Source organism: Pristis pectinata, chromosome 11 (assembly GCF_009764475.1).
Source record: "Pristis pectinata isolate sPriPec2 chromosome 11, sPriPec2.1.pri, whole genome shotgun sequence".
Classification (NCBI taxonomy): Eukaryota; Metazoa; Chordata; class Chondrichthyes; order Rhinopristiformes; family Pristidae; genus Pristis; species Pristis pectinata.
The window spans coordinates 52,594,808-52,613,918 of NC_067415.1; the positions used below are offsets into that span (position 1 = coordinate 52,594,808).

The following is a 19,111-nucleotide window of genomic DNA, read 5'->3' on the forward strand; positions in this document are numbered from 1 at the left end:
CTGTGGCAAAATGTGCTCTGCCCAACAAAGCACAGCTCCAAGCCCTGATCTCAACTCAGCAGGTCAAGCAGCATCAGTGGGCAGAAAAACAGAATCAAAGTTTTTGGTTAAGGATGTTTCGTCAGATCTTAAAAATGAGTGAGAAAATTACTCTGGTGTAAATTGCAAAGTGAGGGTGGGATGGAACAAATTGAGGGAATGTCTGGTAGATGCAGATCAAAGTTGTCAAGCTGGCAATTTTAAAAACTGGCAGTAACATACTGAAGGGATAAAAAGAAACAAACTAGGGAGAGGGGGAGAGGAGGATAATGTACAGTATATATATCAGGAAAAGTGGATGGTTACCTGGGTTTGTTAAATAGTATCTAGTCCCAAGAGCTACAACATGCCTTTGGAAGGTGAGATGCTGTTCCTTGTTTACATTAGGCATCATTGCAATGTGGGCCAAAATCAGAAAGGTCAGTGTGGGAATGGGATAGAAAATTAAAGTAACAGGCAACATTTGCCCTTTGCAGAACACCACTGTCCAATCCTCAAGGCAACTCAGAAAACTTACAAAATCTGTACAGGGAGTCAGGGCTAACTGCAGGGAGGATGCTACTCCTGGCTGAGGAATCTAGAAGCAGGGGCTATTGTCCTATAATAAGGGATCAGCCACTGAGGAATGAGATGACTGAAATTTCTTCAGAGGGTGGTGAATCTTTAGAATTCTCCATTCAAATGGGACATGGAGGCTTAGTTGTCATTCAAAACAGAAATTCAAATTCCTGGACACTAAAGGAATCAAGGAATATGGGGACAGAACAGGAAAATGAATTTGAAGTAAAGATCAGTTGTGATCTTGACGAATGGTGGAACCTGTCCAATGGCACACCTGCTCCTACTTCTCACATTCAAATGTTGCTGGCAGTTCACAAACTGAGCATCAGTGACCATATTGTGTCCTTTGATAGTCATTGTCATGGCACCTTCCATCAATTTGCTGATGATTAAGGGAGTATCTAAGAGGAATAATCAACCAGATTGATTTTATTTCTATTTTGTTTGCTTAGGGCAAACCTAAGCAACATTTCACTGTGTCAGGTTGACAACATTGATACAGCTGTACTGAATATCACAAGCAGCACGGAGACACAAGAGACTGCAGATGCTGGAATCTGGAGCAACAAACAAGGTGCTGGAGGAACTCAGCAGGTCAAGCAGCATCTACGGGAGGAAAGAAACTGTCAAATGTTTCGGGTGACCCTGCTTCAGGACTGAGAGTGGAGAGGTGAGATGGCCGGTGTAAAGAGGAGAAGGGGTGTGGTAAGAAAGGAATCCGAGGTGATTGGTGGACTGAGGAGGTAGGTAGTGCCAAGTAGGGGAGGTGAGCGGGGGTGGAGTTGGAAGACTGTGACAGGTGAATGGCAGATGGGAGCAGACAAAGAGAGAGAGGAAAAACAACAGGAGGAGGAAGGTGGGGGGAGGGGAGTGTGAGGATGGGAGACGGCTGCTGGAGGGAGAGAAGCAGGAACACAAAGCGCTCCCAGTGCTGGCTTCAGATAAGTAAAGGAGGTGAGAATGGGAACCATAAGGGGAGAGGTGAACAACAGTTGGAACTGGATGGGTGGGGGGGGAGGGGGGAACCTGTGTGTGAAGTGGGTGGATGGAGCCAGGATGGGGGAAGAGGACCAAGATGGGTGAGGTGGGCTGTGGGGAGGGTGAGAAGGGAGACAAAAGTGGGATGACCAGAGGATGATGTGGGTGGGGGCAAGGAAAGAGGAAAGAAAGGTGGGTGCTACCTAAAACTGGAAAACTCAATATTCATGCCATTGGGATGTAGACTACCCAAGTGGAATACAAGGTGTTGCTCCTCCAGTTTGAGTTGGGCTTCACTCTGGCAGTAGAGGTCAAGGACGGACAGGTCAGTGTGGGAATGGGAAGGGGTGTTGAAATGGTCTGCAGCTGGGAGATCAGGATGGCTTCCAACTCCACCCCCCGCTCACCTCCCCTATCTCACCCCCCTCCTCAGCTCACCAATCACCTCTGAATCCTTCCTCACCACACCCCTTCTCCTCTTTACACTGGCCATCTCACCTCTCCACCCTCAGTCCTGGTGCAGGATTTCAACCCAAAATGTCAAAAATTTCTTTCCTCCCACAGATGCTGCATGACTCACTGTATTCCTCCAGCATGTTGTTTATCACTAGGAGCACGATTTGTTTCAGAGCACAAACCTTCAGCTCATCCTATTAGGAGATGTCATTTTTTGTCAAGAATTGAAAGGATGAGTTTTGAACCATGGTATGTTTCTTGCTTAGCTGAAGTGGCCATATATCAAATACCTTCATTGTCTATGATCCAACCATTTAAAGGCAGTGTCTTGATGATATAAATTAAATTCTCATTGCTTTTTTCTTCCTAGGATGTGTCCCAGTATCGTGCATGAATGAGTGACAACATGGCACTTGACCCTGTATGTTGCACACTCTACCTACCTCAAGTACCACCATCCTGGAGTTTAATCAGAGTAGAGTTTATCATCATATGCACAATGCACAGGTGTAATGAAAAATTTACTTGCAGCAGCATAACAGGCACTTAGCATCAGATAAACAGCATTCACAAGAAAAACAAATTAAGCATAAAGTTTACACATTTTTTTTACAAGAAAGAACACAATTAGAACAAAAGAAAGTCCACTTTAGTGCAAGGTGATCAAAGTGGTCATAGTATTGCTAAATTGTAGTGATTAGGATCATGGTAGTGAGTTTGAAAAAGCAGCACTGGGTAAGGAACAATCACAAATGTAGAAAACCATGCAAGTCAACTCGATTGTTTATAGAATGAAAATTAAAAAAACACAGATGCTGCAAGTTCTGAAATAAAAACAGAAGATGCTGGAAATGCTAAGTAGGTCAGAGAGCATCTGCAGAAAGAAAAGAACAGTTAGTGTTAGCTGTTCCTCTTTCTGCAGACGCTAAATGAGTAGCCGAGTGTTTTCAACATTTATATCGTTTGTTTATAGTCAGGGCAACAGCATGGTATCCAACATTGCCAGATTCAGACAACTGGTAATGCAAGTGCAAAACATATGTTTTGAGTTTTCCACAATTATCCAGAGGCAGCAGTTTCAGAATGTGCACTCCAAGTAGGACTTACTGACAGAACTTGTGAGCATTTGGCCTCTTGGTATGCTGCTTTCAGGTACTTGCTTAAAACCAAATTTTCCACACCTGCAAAGGCACATTATGAGAAGAAGAGAAGTTAAAACAATACTTCTTAAAAATGTTTTTAGGGACATAGACATGGCTGGCTACACCAGTATTTATTGTTCATTCCTAATTATCCTTGAGAAGTTGGTGGCAGCCTCCTTGAGCCATTGCAGTACTACCAGTGAAAGCACTCCTGCAATTCTGTTGGATAGGGAGTCCCAGGATTTAGGCCCCGTGACAATTAAGGAACAGCCAAAGTATCTCCAGGTCTGGACAGTGACTTACTGCCCTGAGTGGCACAGCATGTAGTGTTGTTCGCATGCATTTGATGCCCTTGTCCTTCTTGGTGAAAGAAGTGGCCAATTTGGGAGGTACTGTCAGAGTAACCCAAGCAAGTAACTGCAATGCATTTTGATGATGATATACAGTACATTGTAACCACTGAGCACCAGTCATAGAGGGAATGGATGATTAGGGTACCAATCAAAGGGTTGCTTTTTTCTGGATGGTGACAAGTTTCTTAAGAGTTCTTGAACTTGCACTTATCCAAGCAAGCAGAGAGTATTCCAACACATTCTTGATTGTGCCTTGCAGATGGTCAGATAGCTGTCAGAGAATAAGGTTTTAAAACAAGAAATGCATACTTCCAATTCACTGTAAGCATTGTATCTTTAAAGAGGAAAAGGATTAGGATAGTTCCACACAGTATTTTGACGGTGGCTTAGGCTTTTCAATGTACTGTGTATACTGATGCCCTGAAAACAAAAACTGCTCTATCAGCTTTGCTTCATTTGGTGCTCAGTTCACATGGACAGACAAAGCATACAATCAGAAAAGTAACTAGGATAATGAAACCCAAGTTAAAGAAAAGCATTAAGTTTTTAAAAATTGTCAAAGTAATTTAGGAGAAAATAATCTAAAAGAGCCCAGTTAAAAATGACAAATAGGATCCAACATGACTTTGCAGTCCTGTTACTGAAAATATTGACATTTACTGTGAAACCAGCAGTGATTTTAGATTTTTCGTACACATACAAGTTTATCAAGAAAATGCTGAAACTGCCTTAAATGATTCAGCAGAGGTAGTTCTATCTGCAGACTCTTCTACTGCAATCAAATCAAATCACTCAAGATTAAATTAATTTCTAATGAACCAGTTCTTCAAAACAAAATACCCTGAAAATTTTAATGATATTACACAAGGTGCTCCAGTATTTAATGGCATACTATATCACTTTTATTGCTTTGCAAGCTCATGTTTTAAAATCTACATGTCGTAATACTTCAATAAGAAGGACTCTTGACCTAACAATCTGCCTTGTTATGACCTTGGACTTTATTGTTTACCTGCACTGCGCTTTCTCTGTAGCTGTTACACTTTATTCTGCATTCTATTATTGGTTTACCTTGTACTACCTCGATGCACTGTGTAATAAATTGATTTGTATGAACAGTATGCAAGATGTTTTTCACTGTACCTTGGTACATGTGGCAATAATAAACCAATTCCCTATATTCCAAAATACAAGTGATTTGAGAATTATAAAATATTTGAAAAGTTTATATTTCAACTTCTATCATTGCTATGTGTTATACTCCAATTTTCATTCTCTCTATATAATTCATAAAAAGCTAAAAACTGGATTGGCTTCCTGTGAGAATTGTAGACAGAGACAAAGATGTCAAGTATCTCATAAGGCTTTGGGAGGACATGGATGAGAAAGAAATGCTGGGAACCAGAGGAAACAAAGAGCAGAGTGAAGAAAAGCCACATGCTGGTCAGTAAATATGAGAAAACTGTTGTGCCCACAAAGAGCTAACCCTAGGCACAGAACAAGTAAATAAGAATGTTTTGGGAACTGCTATCCTGAGAGAAAGTCTGATGAATTGCAAAAGCACAAACAGGCTCCCTTATAATTAAAGAACCAAATAGTTGAGGTAATTGTGGAATTGCACCAGCAGGAATTTGAAGGGGGATCAAAGAAACATTATCGCATGGATAAGGGAGTGGATATGTGATTAACAAGACTTCAGGATTGTATGGGAGAATGAGTAATTAGATGCTATCTGAAGAGAAACAGAAATGTTTTGTTTACCCAGTCCACAAATGAATGGCAATTTGAATGACCATCTTCAGTCATGAGGGTCCTGGGCAGGAGCAAGAACGAAATCATACAAATCATACAAATGGGCTCTCAGAGACATCAGTGGTGACAACCCAGGAACATCCATCATAAGGAGGCCCCCCACCACCACCACCCAGAGTTTAGAACTCAAAGAACACCATTCCCATCGGAGTGAACCTGGTCAGTTTATTCCATACGGCTAGTATTCAAGTCCAAGCTGTGAGTCTTGTGATTTAGTACAAGAATTGATAAGTTGGAACAGTAAATCAAATGTGACATTGTGAGAAGTCAATGGTATACACGTATGCTTAAGTAACTTGAGTGTTAATAAAGATCAGGTTGCACTAAACCTTGGTTTTGGTTTTCTTTGTTCGATGTGTCAGTTGATATTCCAAGAGGTAATAGGGTCAACTGAATTCTTTAGTGATTGACCACCAGCTTAATGACACTACTACTGCAGGACACCAGTGATCCAACAGAATTGGCCCCTTAGTATAACAAGAGGAAATTATTGCCACAGAACTTGCTTGGGCTTAATAAGGAATATTTCCTCCAGGCCCCGACCCCCCCACCTCAAGGTTAGCCGAGAGCACCATTGCTTTGCTGGTGTCAATATATTAAATGTTAAGTAAATAAACACTATATCAATAAATGTTTACACAATGAATAAAGCAAAATTTGATCACAAACTCTTATCTTTTGGGCAGAAATTACTAGAATTTACAGCAAAGTAACTGGCCATCTTACCCAGATGATCTATGCCAGTGTTAATGTAATGTACCCAGTAACTGTGAGTGCACCACTAAATTTGTGATGCACTGATATCACATAAATATTTTTAGTATATAAAACACCCTTGGCAATAAAAGTCTATCTGGGTGTAATTTCTTTTACTACATACACAATTATCACAAAAGCAAGTAAATACTGTGGGATGGCAGTGTCAAATTTGGAAGCTACACTTAAAGATGCTTTGAAGCACCATACAATATGATAACCCGTTGAAGGATTCAGCACAGCCATGTCACTGATTCAGTACTTCACTAAGTACCAGATTTTATTTTGCCTTCTATTGCTTCCAGTTTTTCTTTTGGAAGTGATTTATTTAGGGATTATTTCATCTCAGAATAAACATTAAACAGACATGTGACACATGTCTTTAAACTAAAAGCTCTACATGGTTGAAAAAATTGTATTTGCTTTAAGTACTATTTGGAAAGAGTTGCAAAGAATTGAAATTACCACTGAAACTAGACTTTGTTTATGTACGTTTAATAATTATACTAGTAATACATATTTGAAAGCAACTTAAATTCACACATTAACTGAACACTTAAGTCTGTGCTTATCCCCAAAACTATTGAACTTTGTAACTGCATTCTTTAAAGTGCACTTGAGAAAAAGGGAGTTATTTTGAATGATTACATTAAATTATTAAAAATCTTCTCTATACTTATCCCTCCATTTCCCACATTCACATTTTTCTTTTTCCATCAGATCTTCAAAAAGCACAATTTTATGCCCTTTAAATATTTAATAAACCTTCACTGATAAACACAAAAAGGAAACCAAAGACAAATTGTCATGAAGCATTTTAGTGGTATGGAATATTGTAGTTGAATGATACTACAAAGGCAAAATATTATCTCAATACACTACAAGTTTTATTAATAGGATTAAAAATTATTACATGTACAAAAAGTTCTTCAGGCTGTACATTATGGAACTCAAGTCCATCATTGAGGGTCCAGTATTTTCCTTTGCACAGTATATATTCATTAATTGTAAACCATACAGCTGGAAACAAAACCATACTCCACTTCTGCAATCCATTTAAGTACCTAAAATAAGAATGAGATAAAAAAACTTAGATACAATATCTACCATGTGGCATTTCCCAACATCTTTAATAAAGAGCTGTATGCAGGATCTTGAGATATTCAAGTTAACAAATTAGTTTTACCATTTTAACATCAAAGTTAATTATGAATATGAAACACAAATGATGTTTTACAGATTCTGGAAGAACAGGTAGCAAAGTTTTGCTGCAGTTGTAACTGTTGCCACACAGCTTCAGTGGCACGGGTTCTGTCTGCATTAAGTTTGCAGATTCTCCCTGTAACTACATGGGTTCTCTCTCAAATCCATTACTTGGTTGCTGTAAATTGCCCTTCTTGTAAGTAGATGGAAGGAAAATTGGGGCAGGGAGGTGGAAGGAATGCACATGTGAGAGATGATAGGATACAGGGAAATAGTGGGGGAATGGAACTAATAGGATTGCTTTGAGAACTGGCAGAAATTCAATGAGGCAAGTGGCCTCCTCCTATTCCCATTTCCATAATAAAATAATATGCATGGTTTTAATTCTTGTCTTCACAGAAGATGGGACTTTTAAAGAAATAGATATTTTAAACAAGTGTCTTAATGGTTGAATTGGTACAATGCAACATATTTTCCAATGTTACAAATATTTCACACATACTGTGGAATTCCATGCTATTCAATTGACCAGAGGAATCAATTGATACTCATAAATGTCATTGAACTATGCAACCATATCATTATTGTATCTGAAGTGGAAAAACAAGATTTTACTTTCATCTGCACAACTCATGCCTGCAATATGCTTGTATTATCATGCAATAAATGGGGGAAAAAAATGGGAAAAATCAAACAGTGAAGAAACTTTACTTCAAAACAAATGAAAAGTAGTGTTGAAAGTCAAGGTTAATACAAGCACTGAATATCAAAAACATTTGATTAAATATTTACAAATAAAAAGGTGTGATTTTATTGCATTAGAACAAAAGAAAGAAACAGGTATAGGCTATTCTTCCCTTTGTGCCTGCTCTGCTATTTAATAAGATTGTGCCTAACTTTTTCCATCAGTGCTACTTTCCTGCACTAACTTCATATCCTTTGGTTCTTTTATATCTAAAAAGGTATTGTTCTGCTTCCACAGGCTTCTAGAGTAGATAATTCCAAAGATTCTACACTCCCTCAAAGATTTTCTTAACTTTGTCCAGAAGAGAGACCCCCTTTTTTGAGACTGTGACCCCTGATTCTAGACACCTTAGGCAAGAGAAACACCATCCCTGTATTTAGCAACACACAAAGCACTGGAGCAACTCAGGGGGTCAAGGTAGCCATCTATGGAGGGAAATAGACAGTTGACGTTTTAGGTCGAGAACCTTCATCTACACTGGAAAAAAAAGGGGTGGGGGTTTGAAGATAGCCACCATAAAAAAGGTGGAGGGAAGGGATGGAATGGAGAAAAAAACAAAACAAAAGAGCTGGTCATTGACTTCAGGAAAGGGGGCAGTGTACATGCACCTGTCTACATCAATGGTGCTGAGGTCGAGAGGGTTGATAGCTTAAAGTTCCTGGGAGTGAACATCACCAACAGCCTGTCCTGGTCAAATCACATAGATGCCATGGCCAAGAAAGCTCACCAGCGCCTCTACTTCCTCAGGAGGAGAAAGAAATTTGGTTTGTCCCCTTTGACTCTCACCAACTTTTATTGATGCACCATAGAAAGCATCCTATCTGGATGTATCACAGCTTGGTACGGCAACTGCTCTGCCCAGGACTGCAAGAAGCTGCAGAGAGTTGTGGACACAGCCCAGTGCATCACGGACACCAGCCTCCCTTCCTTGGACTGTCTTTACCTCTTGTTGTCTTGGAGTAGCAGCCAGCATAATTAAAGACCCCACCCAACCAGGACATTCTCTCTTCTCTCCTCTTCCATCGGGTAGAAGATACAGGAGCCTGAGGGCACGTACCACCAGACTTAAGGACAGCTTCTACCCCACTGTGATAAGACTATTGTACGGTTCCCTTATACAATGAGATGGACTATGACCTCACGATCTACCTTGTTGTGACCTTGCACCTTATTGTACTGCACTTTCTCTGTAGCTGTGACACTTTACTCTGTACTGTTATTGTTGTTACCTGTACTACATCAACGCACTCTGTACTAACTCAATGTAACTGCACTGTGTAATGAATTGACCTGTACAATTGGTTTGTAAGACAAGCTTTTCACTGTACCTCAGTACAAGTGACAATAATAAACCAATACCAAAAAGCTGGCAAGTGGATCCAGGTGAGGGGACCATAAGCAGATGAGGGAGGGGGAAGAGTGGGAATGATGTCAGAAGCTGGGAGGTGATAGATGTAAGTGACAAAGGGCTGAAGATGATGGAATCTGATAGGGGAGGGAGGTGAGGAGGGGAATCAGTGGGAGGAGAGTGTAGGTGATGGGTAGATGGAGAGAAAACATCTCTCACTGTCTGTAAGGAGTTTGTACGTTCTCCCCACGTCTGCGTGGGTTTCCTCCAGGTGCTCGGGTTTCCTCCCACATTCCAAAGGCGTACAGGTTAGGAAGTTGTGGGCATGCTATGTTGGTGCCGGAAGTGGGGCAACATTTGCGGGCTGCCCCCAGAACACTATGCAAAAGATGCACTTCACTGTGTGTTTCGATATACATGTGACTAATAAAGATATCTAAAGGATATCAATTTAGCCTGCCCAGCCCATTGAACATTTCAATGAAATCACATCTCAATCTTCTGAACTCCAGAGCATAGGCCCACCCTGCTTAACCTCCCCTCATTCAACAAACTCACCACCCCAATGAAACTGATAGACTTTTATTGCATAGCTTCCATCACAAGTATATCTATCTTTATGTAGGGAGACCATACCTGCATACAGAACAGCCCATCCCCTGGGGTTAGATGCCTAAAGTTTGTGGGATGCAAAAACTCAAAGTGGGAGTGCAGCAAACCCTTAATGCTCACACAGGGTACCAGCTGTCATGGATGGTGTGAGAAGTCAGAAGCTAGTCAATCTCCACCCCCCCCCCAACCCCCCCATTATAAATAACTTATTTAACAAACTCCTTTCCATTAACCCTATCAAAACTGTTAAATGTTAATTTTTTTGTCTTTTTACAGTCCTGTTTTTGACATCTCCAAATGGGTTCCCTGCCCTTCACAATAGTGAACTAAACCTTTGTTAAACATTTTAATTAGATAAGACACTTCGTTGCAGCAAAGGTTTATTAATGTTCAGTAACTGGGGGAGAGCTGTATTCCAGACGTGTTCTCACCCAGGCCCTATAAAATTGAAGCAAGGTATCTCCTGTGCAAATTCTTGCAATAAAGGGCCATAAACTGTTTGCATCCTGCAAGTCATCTTTCAGTCACACCCGGATCCCTCTGAACGCCAACACCATTCAAATTTTCACCCATTCAAAAAAAAATTCATTTCCATTTTTCTATCGAAGTAGATGATCTTAGCTTTTCCCCCTCATTGTATGTTATCTGGCGTGTCCTTGCCCAATCACTTAACCTGCCTATATCACCCTGCAGCCTTTCTATATCCTCCCCATAGCCCACACTGCCACCCAACTTTATGGGCAGCCAGTTTGGATATATTGTATTTGATCCCCTCATCCAAAACATTTATACAGTTTGTAAATAGTAGGGGGCCTCAGCACTCATCCCCCAGCACCCTACTAGTCACATTCTCCTAACTCATAAATGACTTTTTTAAAAATCTGTAATGTGTTTTCTGCATATTATTCCCAAATCTCACACACTAATTTTGATTAGTAATCTTGTGTAGCCTTTTGAATGCACCACATAAACTAGTGCTATTTACAACCGCAAAGATTTCCCACATATTTGTTAAGCATGACTTTCCTTTCATAAATCTACATTGATTCTACCTAATCTTATTGATAAATGCTTTATTAACACTTCCTTAATATGGGATTCTGGCTGTAATAGATAACCTTGGACCCATGGTTCCTAAAGCTTTCCATCTCTTGGACATGTCTGAGACTGCTGTAGATTCATGGCTACTACTAGTCAGGCAAGAAATTATTTGATCATAATTTCTTGCCATTTACAATATGATAGAAAGTGAACTAACTAGACCCCAGTCTTCTTTCATCCAACAATTCCTGCCCTTATTCAAAATCCAAGCATTCTGAATAGCTCTTTCAGTTTGTTTGAAGAACTATTCTGAAAGGCACCAGTTAGATTACAACTCTTGACCAAGAGAAAAAATAATAGAAGTATAAATTTATTCAGCTTCCACAATTTCAAATAAATTTTAGGAATTCAAATCACTGCATTATTTTACTAATTTGCAAGAGTTAATTTATTTCTTAAGATCTGTGATGTGCTTTTAGGTAGAATGACATGAAGGCCATCCAACACCTTAAATGAAAAGAGATACAATGAAGTTTGTCAGTCACTAGTACTTTGCAGCAGTAAGGTAGCAACATCAGCCACAGTTCTACTTGCCAGGAGAAGGAAGAAGCATACTATTCCTGTAGACATCAACCTGGGCTCACTAGTGGAAGAATGTCTGCTACAAGTGTATAATTATACCCAGTAACTTTTTGTTCAGCTTTTATTTTGTAATTTAGCAATTTAACTTGAAACAAAATCTGATCTGATTCTGAATTGCTTACAGAGTTAATGGCTCCATAACAATTCAGGTCAATGACCTCCATCGGGCATATAATGAAAGGTTGTTAATCCAAAAAGTTAGCACCATTTTTCACTCCACAAGGTGTTTCCTAACCTGTTGAGTATTTCCAGCATTGTATTTGGATTTCCAACCTCTGTAGTGTTTTGCTTTTTGACTGGATACCCAAGGTACCTTGAAAAGGGTCCACATGGAATTCTTAAGGTTTTAATTTCAATAACTGGTTGATAGTGTACAGTTTATATAAAATACACTGAAAGAATGGTTTTTTTTGAAAACACAAATTTAATGCACAATTTGTTCTTTTTATATATATCCAGTTATTCTGAAGCACTGCATTACAGAGCTGCAGATGTTCTTTCTTGCAATGATACCAAAGGGTATAATTAAAATACCACATTATACTTGTGATGGTAGCCCAGCAAATTTTATTGCTCAAATTTGAAGTTCTTTATACTGCTGCCAATGTGATAACTTGCATAATGTGTGGAACTTTGCTGGAAAATAAAAACTAATCAAGCAACATCTCTCAATTAAGTGATCTAGTCATGACAAGAGATAGCCAGGCTTCACCTCCACCCCCCACCCCCAATCTTTTTGTTTTTGCTCGCTTCAAATTTGGGACATGAAAATCACATTATCATTCTTTGCATCCACCAGAAGTTAATCAAGTAACCTGTCTCCATGTGACTACATCTCATTGCCTCTCAATGGCCTACAGACTCTCCAACTAGATGCTACTGGTTGAATATGATCTGCAAATGATATTTACCACTTACTTGCATCACTTTCTTGCACCGGGTGGTTGGTAATACTGTTGAGTAGGTCTTGTTGAGCGCCTTGGCTGTCCATTTCCACCATGACAAAATTCTAACGTGTTCTCAAACGATTCTTCCTCCTCTTCCTGTTTGCATACATTTAAAAGTGCAATCAAACTTCAAATGTTCACATTAAAATAAACTTTCTAAATCAGAAATAAGGTGCTGATTATTCTTAGGTTCCATGCCTCCTCATTTCAGAAAAAAAGGTGGTCTCAAATTCCACAAGTGGTTTCATTTAAACAATATCTGCAAGTGTATTGCAATATTCAATTAGATTGTGGGTGATTTGTATTTTAGCTCAATCTACTCACTGCTTTTTCCAAATCCCTAACAGCCTTGCCTCAAAAACCTAGCAACATCAATTGTTTCTGGTCTAACTAGTTCGACTTTGTTCAGCGTTCCCTTTTATAACCCGTGCAATAGCAGAGCTCTACTTTCCATGTCATATCCCCATTTTGCAAGTATTTTTCCTCAACATTTATCCAGCATGTTAATCATGTTAAACAATTTGATCTTCTATTAATTATTCTTCTGCACACAAAGAATTTGAAGCCTAGTTTATGCAACCTGTCCTTACACTTTAGCTTCTACAGCCCAAGCAACTCTGAGATTGGGTATTTGGACTGCTCTCTGTCCATGGATAAAAGTTCTTCCTGCAAATCCCGGAAGCAGAATACTCCAGTAATTTAGCGATAGCTTATCCTAGCTTCTTCTGAACTGTGTTAAAGCCCCATTGAGATGATGACTAACAGGCCACCAGTCTATTTCAATTCGTTACACTTCAACACTAACTTTAGCAATTTCTATACATAAACTTCTGAATCCCTCTGCTCCTCCATAGCTACTTAACATTCAGAAAAAATGATCTTTTTGTGCATAAATATCACACCTTTACCTTGATAGATAACAGTTTCACCCACTTACTGAATTCCTGAACATCCCTTCACAACATTCTGCTCCCATCAACACTACTTTCTGCAGCATACAACACTGGAAACTTGGATACATGGTTCTTTACTGCTTTAACCAAGTCACTGAGAAACAAAAAAAGCTTCAGCTGCAGTTACATTTGTGAAGGACACCACTATTTGCAAAGGGGAAATAAATGTTTAATCAGCTGGTGAATGAGAAAATTTGAAACATAAGTGAAACTGTCAATGAACCTTGGACTGTGGGAGGCAATTCACCAACTGTGCTAATGAGTCTTTGAAAGAACATGCAATTATTCCATTTCTCTATTCTTTCCTCATAGCTGCACAGAATTGCATGTTTTTCCTTTAAGTGCTTAACTAATTCTCATTAAGTTGGTATTGTTCAGCTTCTACCCCTTTTAAGATTGCACATGAAGGTTACAGTATAGGAAGTAAAACTGCGTCCAACTGATTGATCTTCCTTAGAAGAAATGCCAAATTTTCCTTTTGTTAAAAAGAGGATCTATACTGGATGTGTGACCTTCCAGACAGATTTACTTTCCTGTGCTTCACCCAAGCAGTGTTTGAAGCCCAAAAATCTACTCCAACGCCTTAGATCATAGGAATCCCAACCTTAGGTTATTTTCTATATACCTTTTAAGTGAATTTTAATATTCATAATTTACTTAGCAACACTAAGTTCGATTGAATAGAAACATTAAAAGAAAAGCGCAGTGACTAAATTTGTTTTTACATGATATTTTTCCAATTAAGGGAAGAAGTGCTTAAGTTGTCCCAATTATATTTCAGTTAACAATTTAAGGGCAACTTGCTTTCCGTTGGAAGAGAATAGCAAATTGCAACCAGCACATTGCTGCAGTTAATGGGTTAAATGAACAACTTACAAAAATACACTCCATTAAAAATATTAAATACCAATTAGAAACTGCCATACAAAATATTTGTATTCTAATAATGTTACATGTAACATACAATCACACCATATTTTGATTTTATTTCTAAATAAAAAGACTCCGACATATTGTTGTAGGTTCAAAAAAAATTCTATTTCTTGTGTTCTATTTTCTTAATTGGGCCTTTCTGCAACTGAAAATTCTGCAGGATACATGCTCTCCAGCAATCACGTTGCAGTATCTCCATACCTCTGTCTGATGAGAAATTTGAAATGAAAAGGCGAATAGAATGATACATTTTGGAGCTCCAGTTGCTTTTCTCCCCCCTCCGCCGCTGCCCCCCCCCCTCCTCATTTGAAATAGATTGGTGTTGTTAAAGGACTGAAACATCAGACAATTTACTTGAGACACATCTAGACATGCTACATTTATGTCAGTGGTGCACAATGGATAAGACGTGATCGATGCTTTATCAGTTGACGGGGAAACGTACTGACTACCACAGACAAAAAACGCTCACCTGGGAGCCAACATGGACCAAATGGGATGAATGGTCTCCTTCTGCATCATTAGAAGTATACAATAATAATGGATGGAAAGGGCACTGAAATTTGTCTCAGTGGTTGCATTTCCATCAGTACAGAATGTTGTAGAGACTATATACATAGTTGTAAGGGCACCCCAGATGGATTTCTGTCAACACATGGAATTGCACTCATATCCACAATTTTACACACAGGAGCAGCTCATGAACACATGCCCAAGAACTGCTAGGAGGTCTTCATATCTCATCTGAATCTAGAACATATTTCCCCTTGTTCCAATCTTGCAGGATGGCTATTTGGAGAACAAAGGATGCTCTTAACCGTTACTAAAATCACCACTCCAAACCAGAAGACGAGCTGTATTGTCAGTAAGGTAAGTCATAGCACAGGTGAATGCACAATCAAGGTTTGGTTACTACATTAAGTCTGGAAGTTTGCTGCAATACTTCTTTTTGAAGGCATTCAAAATAATTGTGGCACACTGCATCTTGCATTACATGTCTCAGCAAGAGGTCCAAGTGCTAGAAAAATCTATCTTATGAGAGAGAGCAAGGAGAAAATTGGAGAAATTGGCACAGCACATTGATATGCAATGGCTCAGGATGCAGAACATGCTCTTGTACTTTGTGGCTTTGCTTGGACATTTGTCATTTCTATTACCAATAGGTGCTCCAATGCCTTTGTTTAAACACACCGTCAATTTTCACTTCATTGCCTATCATCTTCAAAACTACCCTTTGAATATCCTGGTCTTGGTCATTAAGAACAAACAGAAATTGTTCCAAAAGGAGGTCACACAAGGGTGGAAAGAGTTCTATGTGCACTAGAAATCAAATTTTAACCAACTACCAAGAAATCAAGCTATTCATATCACACTAAATCTAAAATTTCTACAAGATGCTACTTCAATAGTTTACCAAGATGCAGATATGTCAACTGCATCTTGGTAAACTTTGAGCAGTTTGCCAAGATGCAGTTGACACATCAATCCAGCTCTCCTGCAGGTGAGCAGACTGAACTACTTTGTCTACTAACTTCAATGTTGAAACGTACATTGAAACTTGAAGAGCCACTAGAAATGCCAGAAAATTTGATTGCTGCATTGATTCCTGTGTTGATCACAGTAGCAAAGGTGCAGTTGTAGCATCCATGGAGATGGACACACCTTAGTAGATTGCAGTGTGGCTAGCATCACACTGATAGTGGAAGCAGACTTCTCCAATTGTTTTGCCAAAGTGGATAGAGCCAGGATTACTACATGTACATCATCCATTTTGTTGTACATCCAGCATTCTTTTTATGTCTGCCACTCAAGAGTTCCACATTTCCATTCAGTTGAACAGGGCTCAGAGAACAGCAGGCTATGGTCTACATTCTTCTCTCCAGTCCCTACTACCACTAAGTGCACCCGTTCACATGCTTTAGAGACTCTAGGGGCTGGCCCACCTACCTAACAAACCCATTCAAATATCTAAATGGCATCTGATAGTGCTTCCTCATAAATGATGACGTTCCATGACAAATTGTTTTCAATACTTATGGATAAGGATGTAAAAGATAGCTGGGAATGATAGGGTTAACAACTGGCAGTGTAAGAGTTAATAGTATGCTTCCCATTGTAAACGGGTTCTCAAGGTAAAGAATGACCTCATGTATGGTGTGATTTAGTTTTGTCTAGTTTCAATGAAGTAGTTTTTTTTAAATACACATCTTATTATGCTAGAAACTTTATGTAAACAATTGCCTGTGTAAGTGTAACTTCTCACCTAGTTTTCCCTCGAAAATGGGTATAAAGGTACGCTGTAGCCTAGTCTTCTTTGAGTGGGTTTCAATAGAGTTAGGGTTACATGGTTCACTCTCTCTCTCTCTGTATTCCCCACTCCCGCTAGCGAAAGCTAATAAAGCATTTATCGTAAGTTCTTTGATTCTGTTGTCTGATTTTTTTTTACAGAAGCACGGGTCGACTTTGACAAGGATCTCATGTTCTTCACGTAGGGGTCATGAAAAAAAAGATCTGTTTCAATAAAAATAAAGCAAATGACTTAATAGCTCAAATTTGGCTGAAGGTGTATTCATCAAGATGTGGGTTGGGGGGTGGGAGGGAGGGGAGCATAAGAATAAATCTGTAATCTTTCTATTTGCTCTGCCAGTCTCACCATCACAAATGTTCAGGATGCTGGAGACACCCGTTCTTCCACTGGGGTGACTTCCATGAACTCCACTGGTTCTCCACCAGTCCTGGCTGCCCTCAGGTATCCTGCACTCTCCTCCTGCAAAGCAGGTGGATGTCATGATAAGCAACTATAACGAATACCATGCATAGTAAGAGACAGCCAAATGTAAAATGAATGTGATACCTTTAGTGAAAATTTGATGGTAAATTGGAAGTTTGCTGAAGGGAGGTTAAACAGGCCAGAAGAAATTAGATTTGGCTGGTGCTGTTGGCAGCAGTGAAAGGAGGAAACAGCAATTGAGCAAGTCTAAGACGATACAATGCCTCATGATTTGAGATAAGAAATAAATGTAAATAATGCTGGAAGGACAAGAGGGAGTGGAAGGAGAGACTTTACAGGAGATGGTCAAATATGGACAAACCCTGACGTAGTTAAGTTATTGAAACATTTCTTTCATTTAATCCAGCCTCTCAGTAGTACAGTGCTGCTGTGGATTTTCAGCCATACTGATCTAGTTTCATGATTGTGATTAAGTATTGTTATCCTACATGTGGAGAGCATCACATCCCTTATCTTTACTGCGCCAACCATGACCTTCAGGAAGCACTATTGAGGGCCAACTTTTCACCTTTGGAACACATTTTTCAAACTGTCAGTCCTTATGGTTAACAATCCTTTCCCCAAGCCACCAAGCAATCATTTCATGAAAGTGCATAAAATGGCCAGTCGTCATTTACAAGTCAATGTCCCCTTATCACTAAAATTAAAAATATTCAGCCTCCCCCACAAAGCACCATATCAAAATGCAGGATGCCAATAATAAGTGTGTAATCCAGATCCTCACACCAAAAAAATGTAGTTACACCCATGCAAATATAAGCACTCAAGCTCCAGGTGTCCCAAAACTAAAGAAAATTCTCTGCAGAGAAGGATTCCACTCCGATTCTCTTCATGCTGAGGAAAGTGGTTTGCATTTTTCAGCAGATTCTACATTTATTTCAGAAAATTGACAGCAACACGAAGTGGATTTTTTTTGGGCTTTTTTGGTAAACAAACACCAAGTATAGGGAAATCACCAGTAAAGCACAACACAATTTTACTATCAGTCATCTGACAATTTCTCATACGTATAAACTTCAAATGTGCATAATACTATGCATTTTCAAAAGAACAAAGATAAAATCAGAAATAATAAAATATAACAGGATTTCTAAATCATGCCTGATGCAGGTTTCTCAGAATGGATGGTGTTAAACACAAAAATATCAAACTTGATTCAGAATTCGCTCAAATGGCGAGAAAGATGTGAAGTACAAGCTTATTTTTTTCTCCTTTGCTCATAATTTGTAGAAGTGTCACATTTCCATTATTTCCAAACACTTGAATATTTGCATGGCCAGAAAATTTGACCAATGTGAGCAGTGGTGCCCATTTGCAATTGATGGACTAATAATTTTTAAAAAAGTACAAATTTGGTTAAGCTGTCAACTAAAAGCTCATGAAAATCCAGCTGTAACAACAAAAATTTGAGATAACTGTATCAATTTCTTTGACTATCAAAGGAATACTCAATCACCAAAATAGATATGGAATTCTGGCCACCACTTTAGTTTACTCAGTGCCATCATCCTCTGGAATCCAATATGATTGGATGCTGTAGTTTAATAAAATTATAATCCAAGTTGCCAGTAGCTTGGCAATTAAGGTATTCAATACTTGACATAATATTAATGATACTCTTTAAGTGAGAAACAGAGTGCTATGTTATATTATGAAGAACTCCACTAAAATTGAACATTTGGTAAATCAGTAATTGGGGATTAGATATTACCAAATCATGGGGACTTGGCAATTGTAGGGACAAAGAGATTAATGGTTGTAGTTTTGAAAGCTTTAAAAAAAACAGTTTGGGAGTATGA

The 19,111-nt window shown here is 39.0% G+C and overlaps 1 protein-coding gene across 4 annotated transcripts in view; it reads right to left on the bottom strand.

The window, feature by feature from the left end:
- Positions 1–6,671: 6,671 nt before the first annotated feature.
- tdrd3 (tudor domain containing 3) overlaps positions 6,672–19,111 on the bottom strand; it is a 75,452-nt gene continuing 63,012 nt past the window's right edge. The window contains exons 13-14 of one of the 4 annotated variants that reach the window (XM_052026097.1): positions 12,607–12,731; positions 6,672–7,161 (exon numbers count right to left, since the gene is read on the bottom strand). In XM_052026097.1, the coding sequence (XP_051882057.1) occupies positions 12,612–12,731 (120 nt within the window). In that variant the 3' untranslated portion in view covers positions 6,672–7,161; positions 12,607–12,611. Of the gene's footprint in view, positions 7,162–12,599; positions 12,732–17,174; positions 17,289–19,111 lie in introns of those variants that run through there. The other 3 variants (XM_052026098.1, XR_007957147.1, XR_007957146.1) reach the window with 3 other exon arrangements.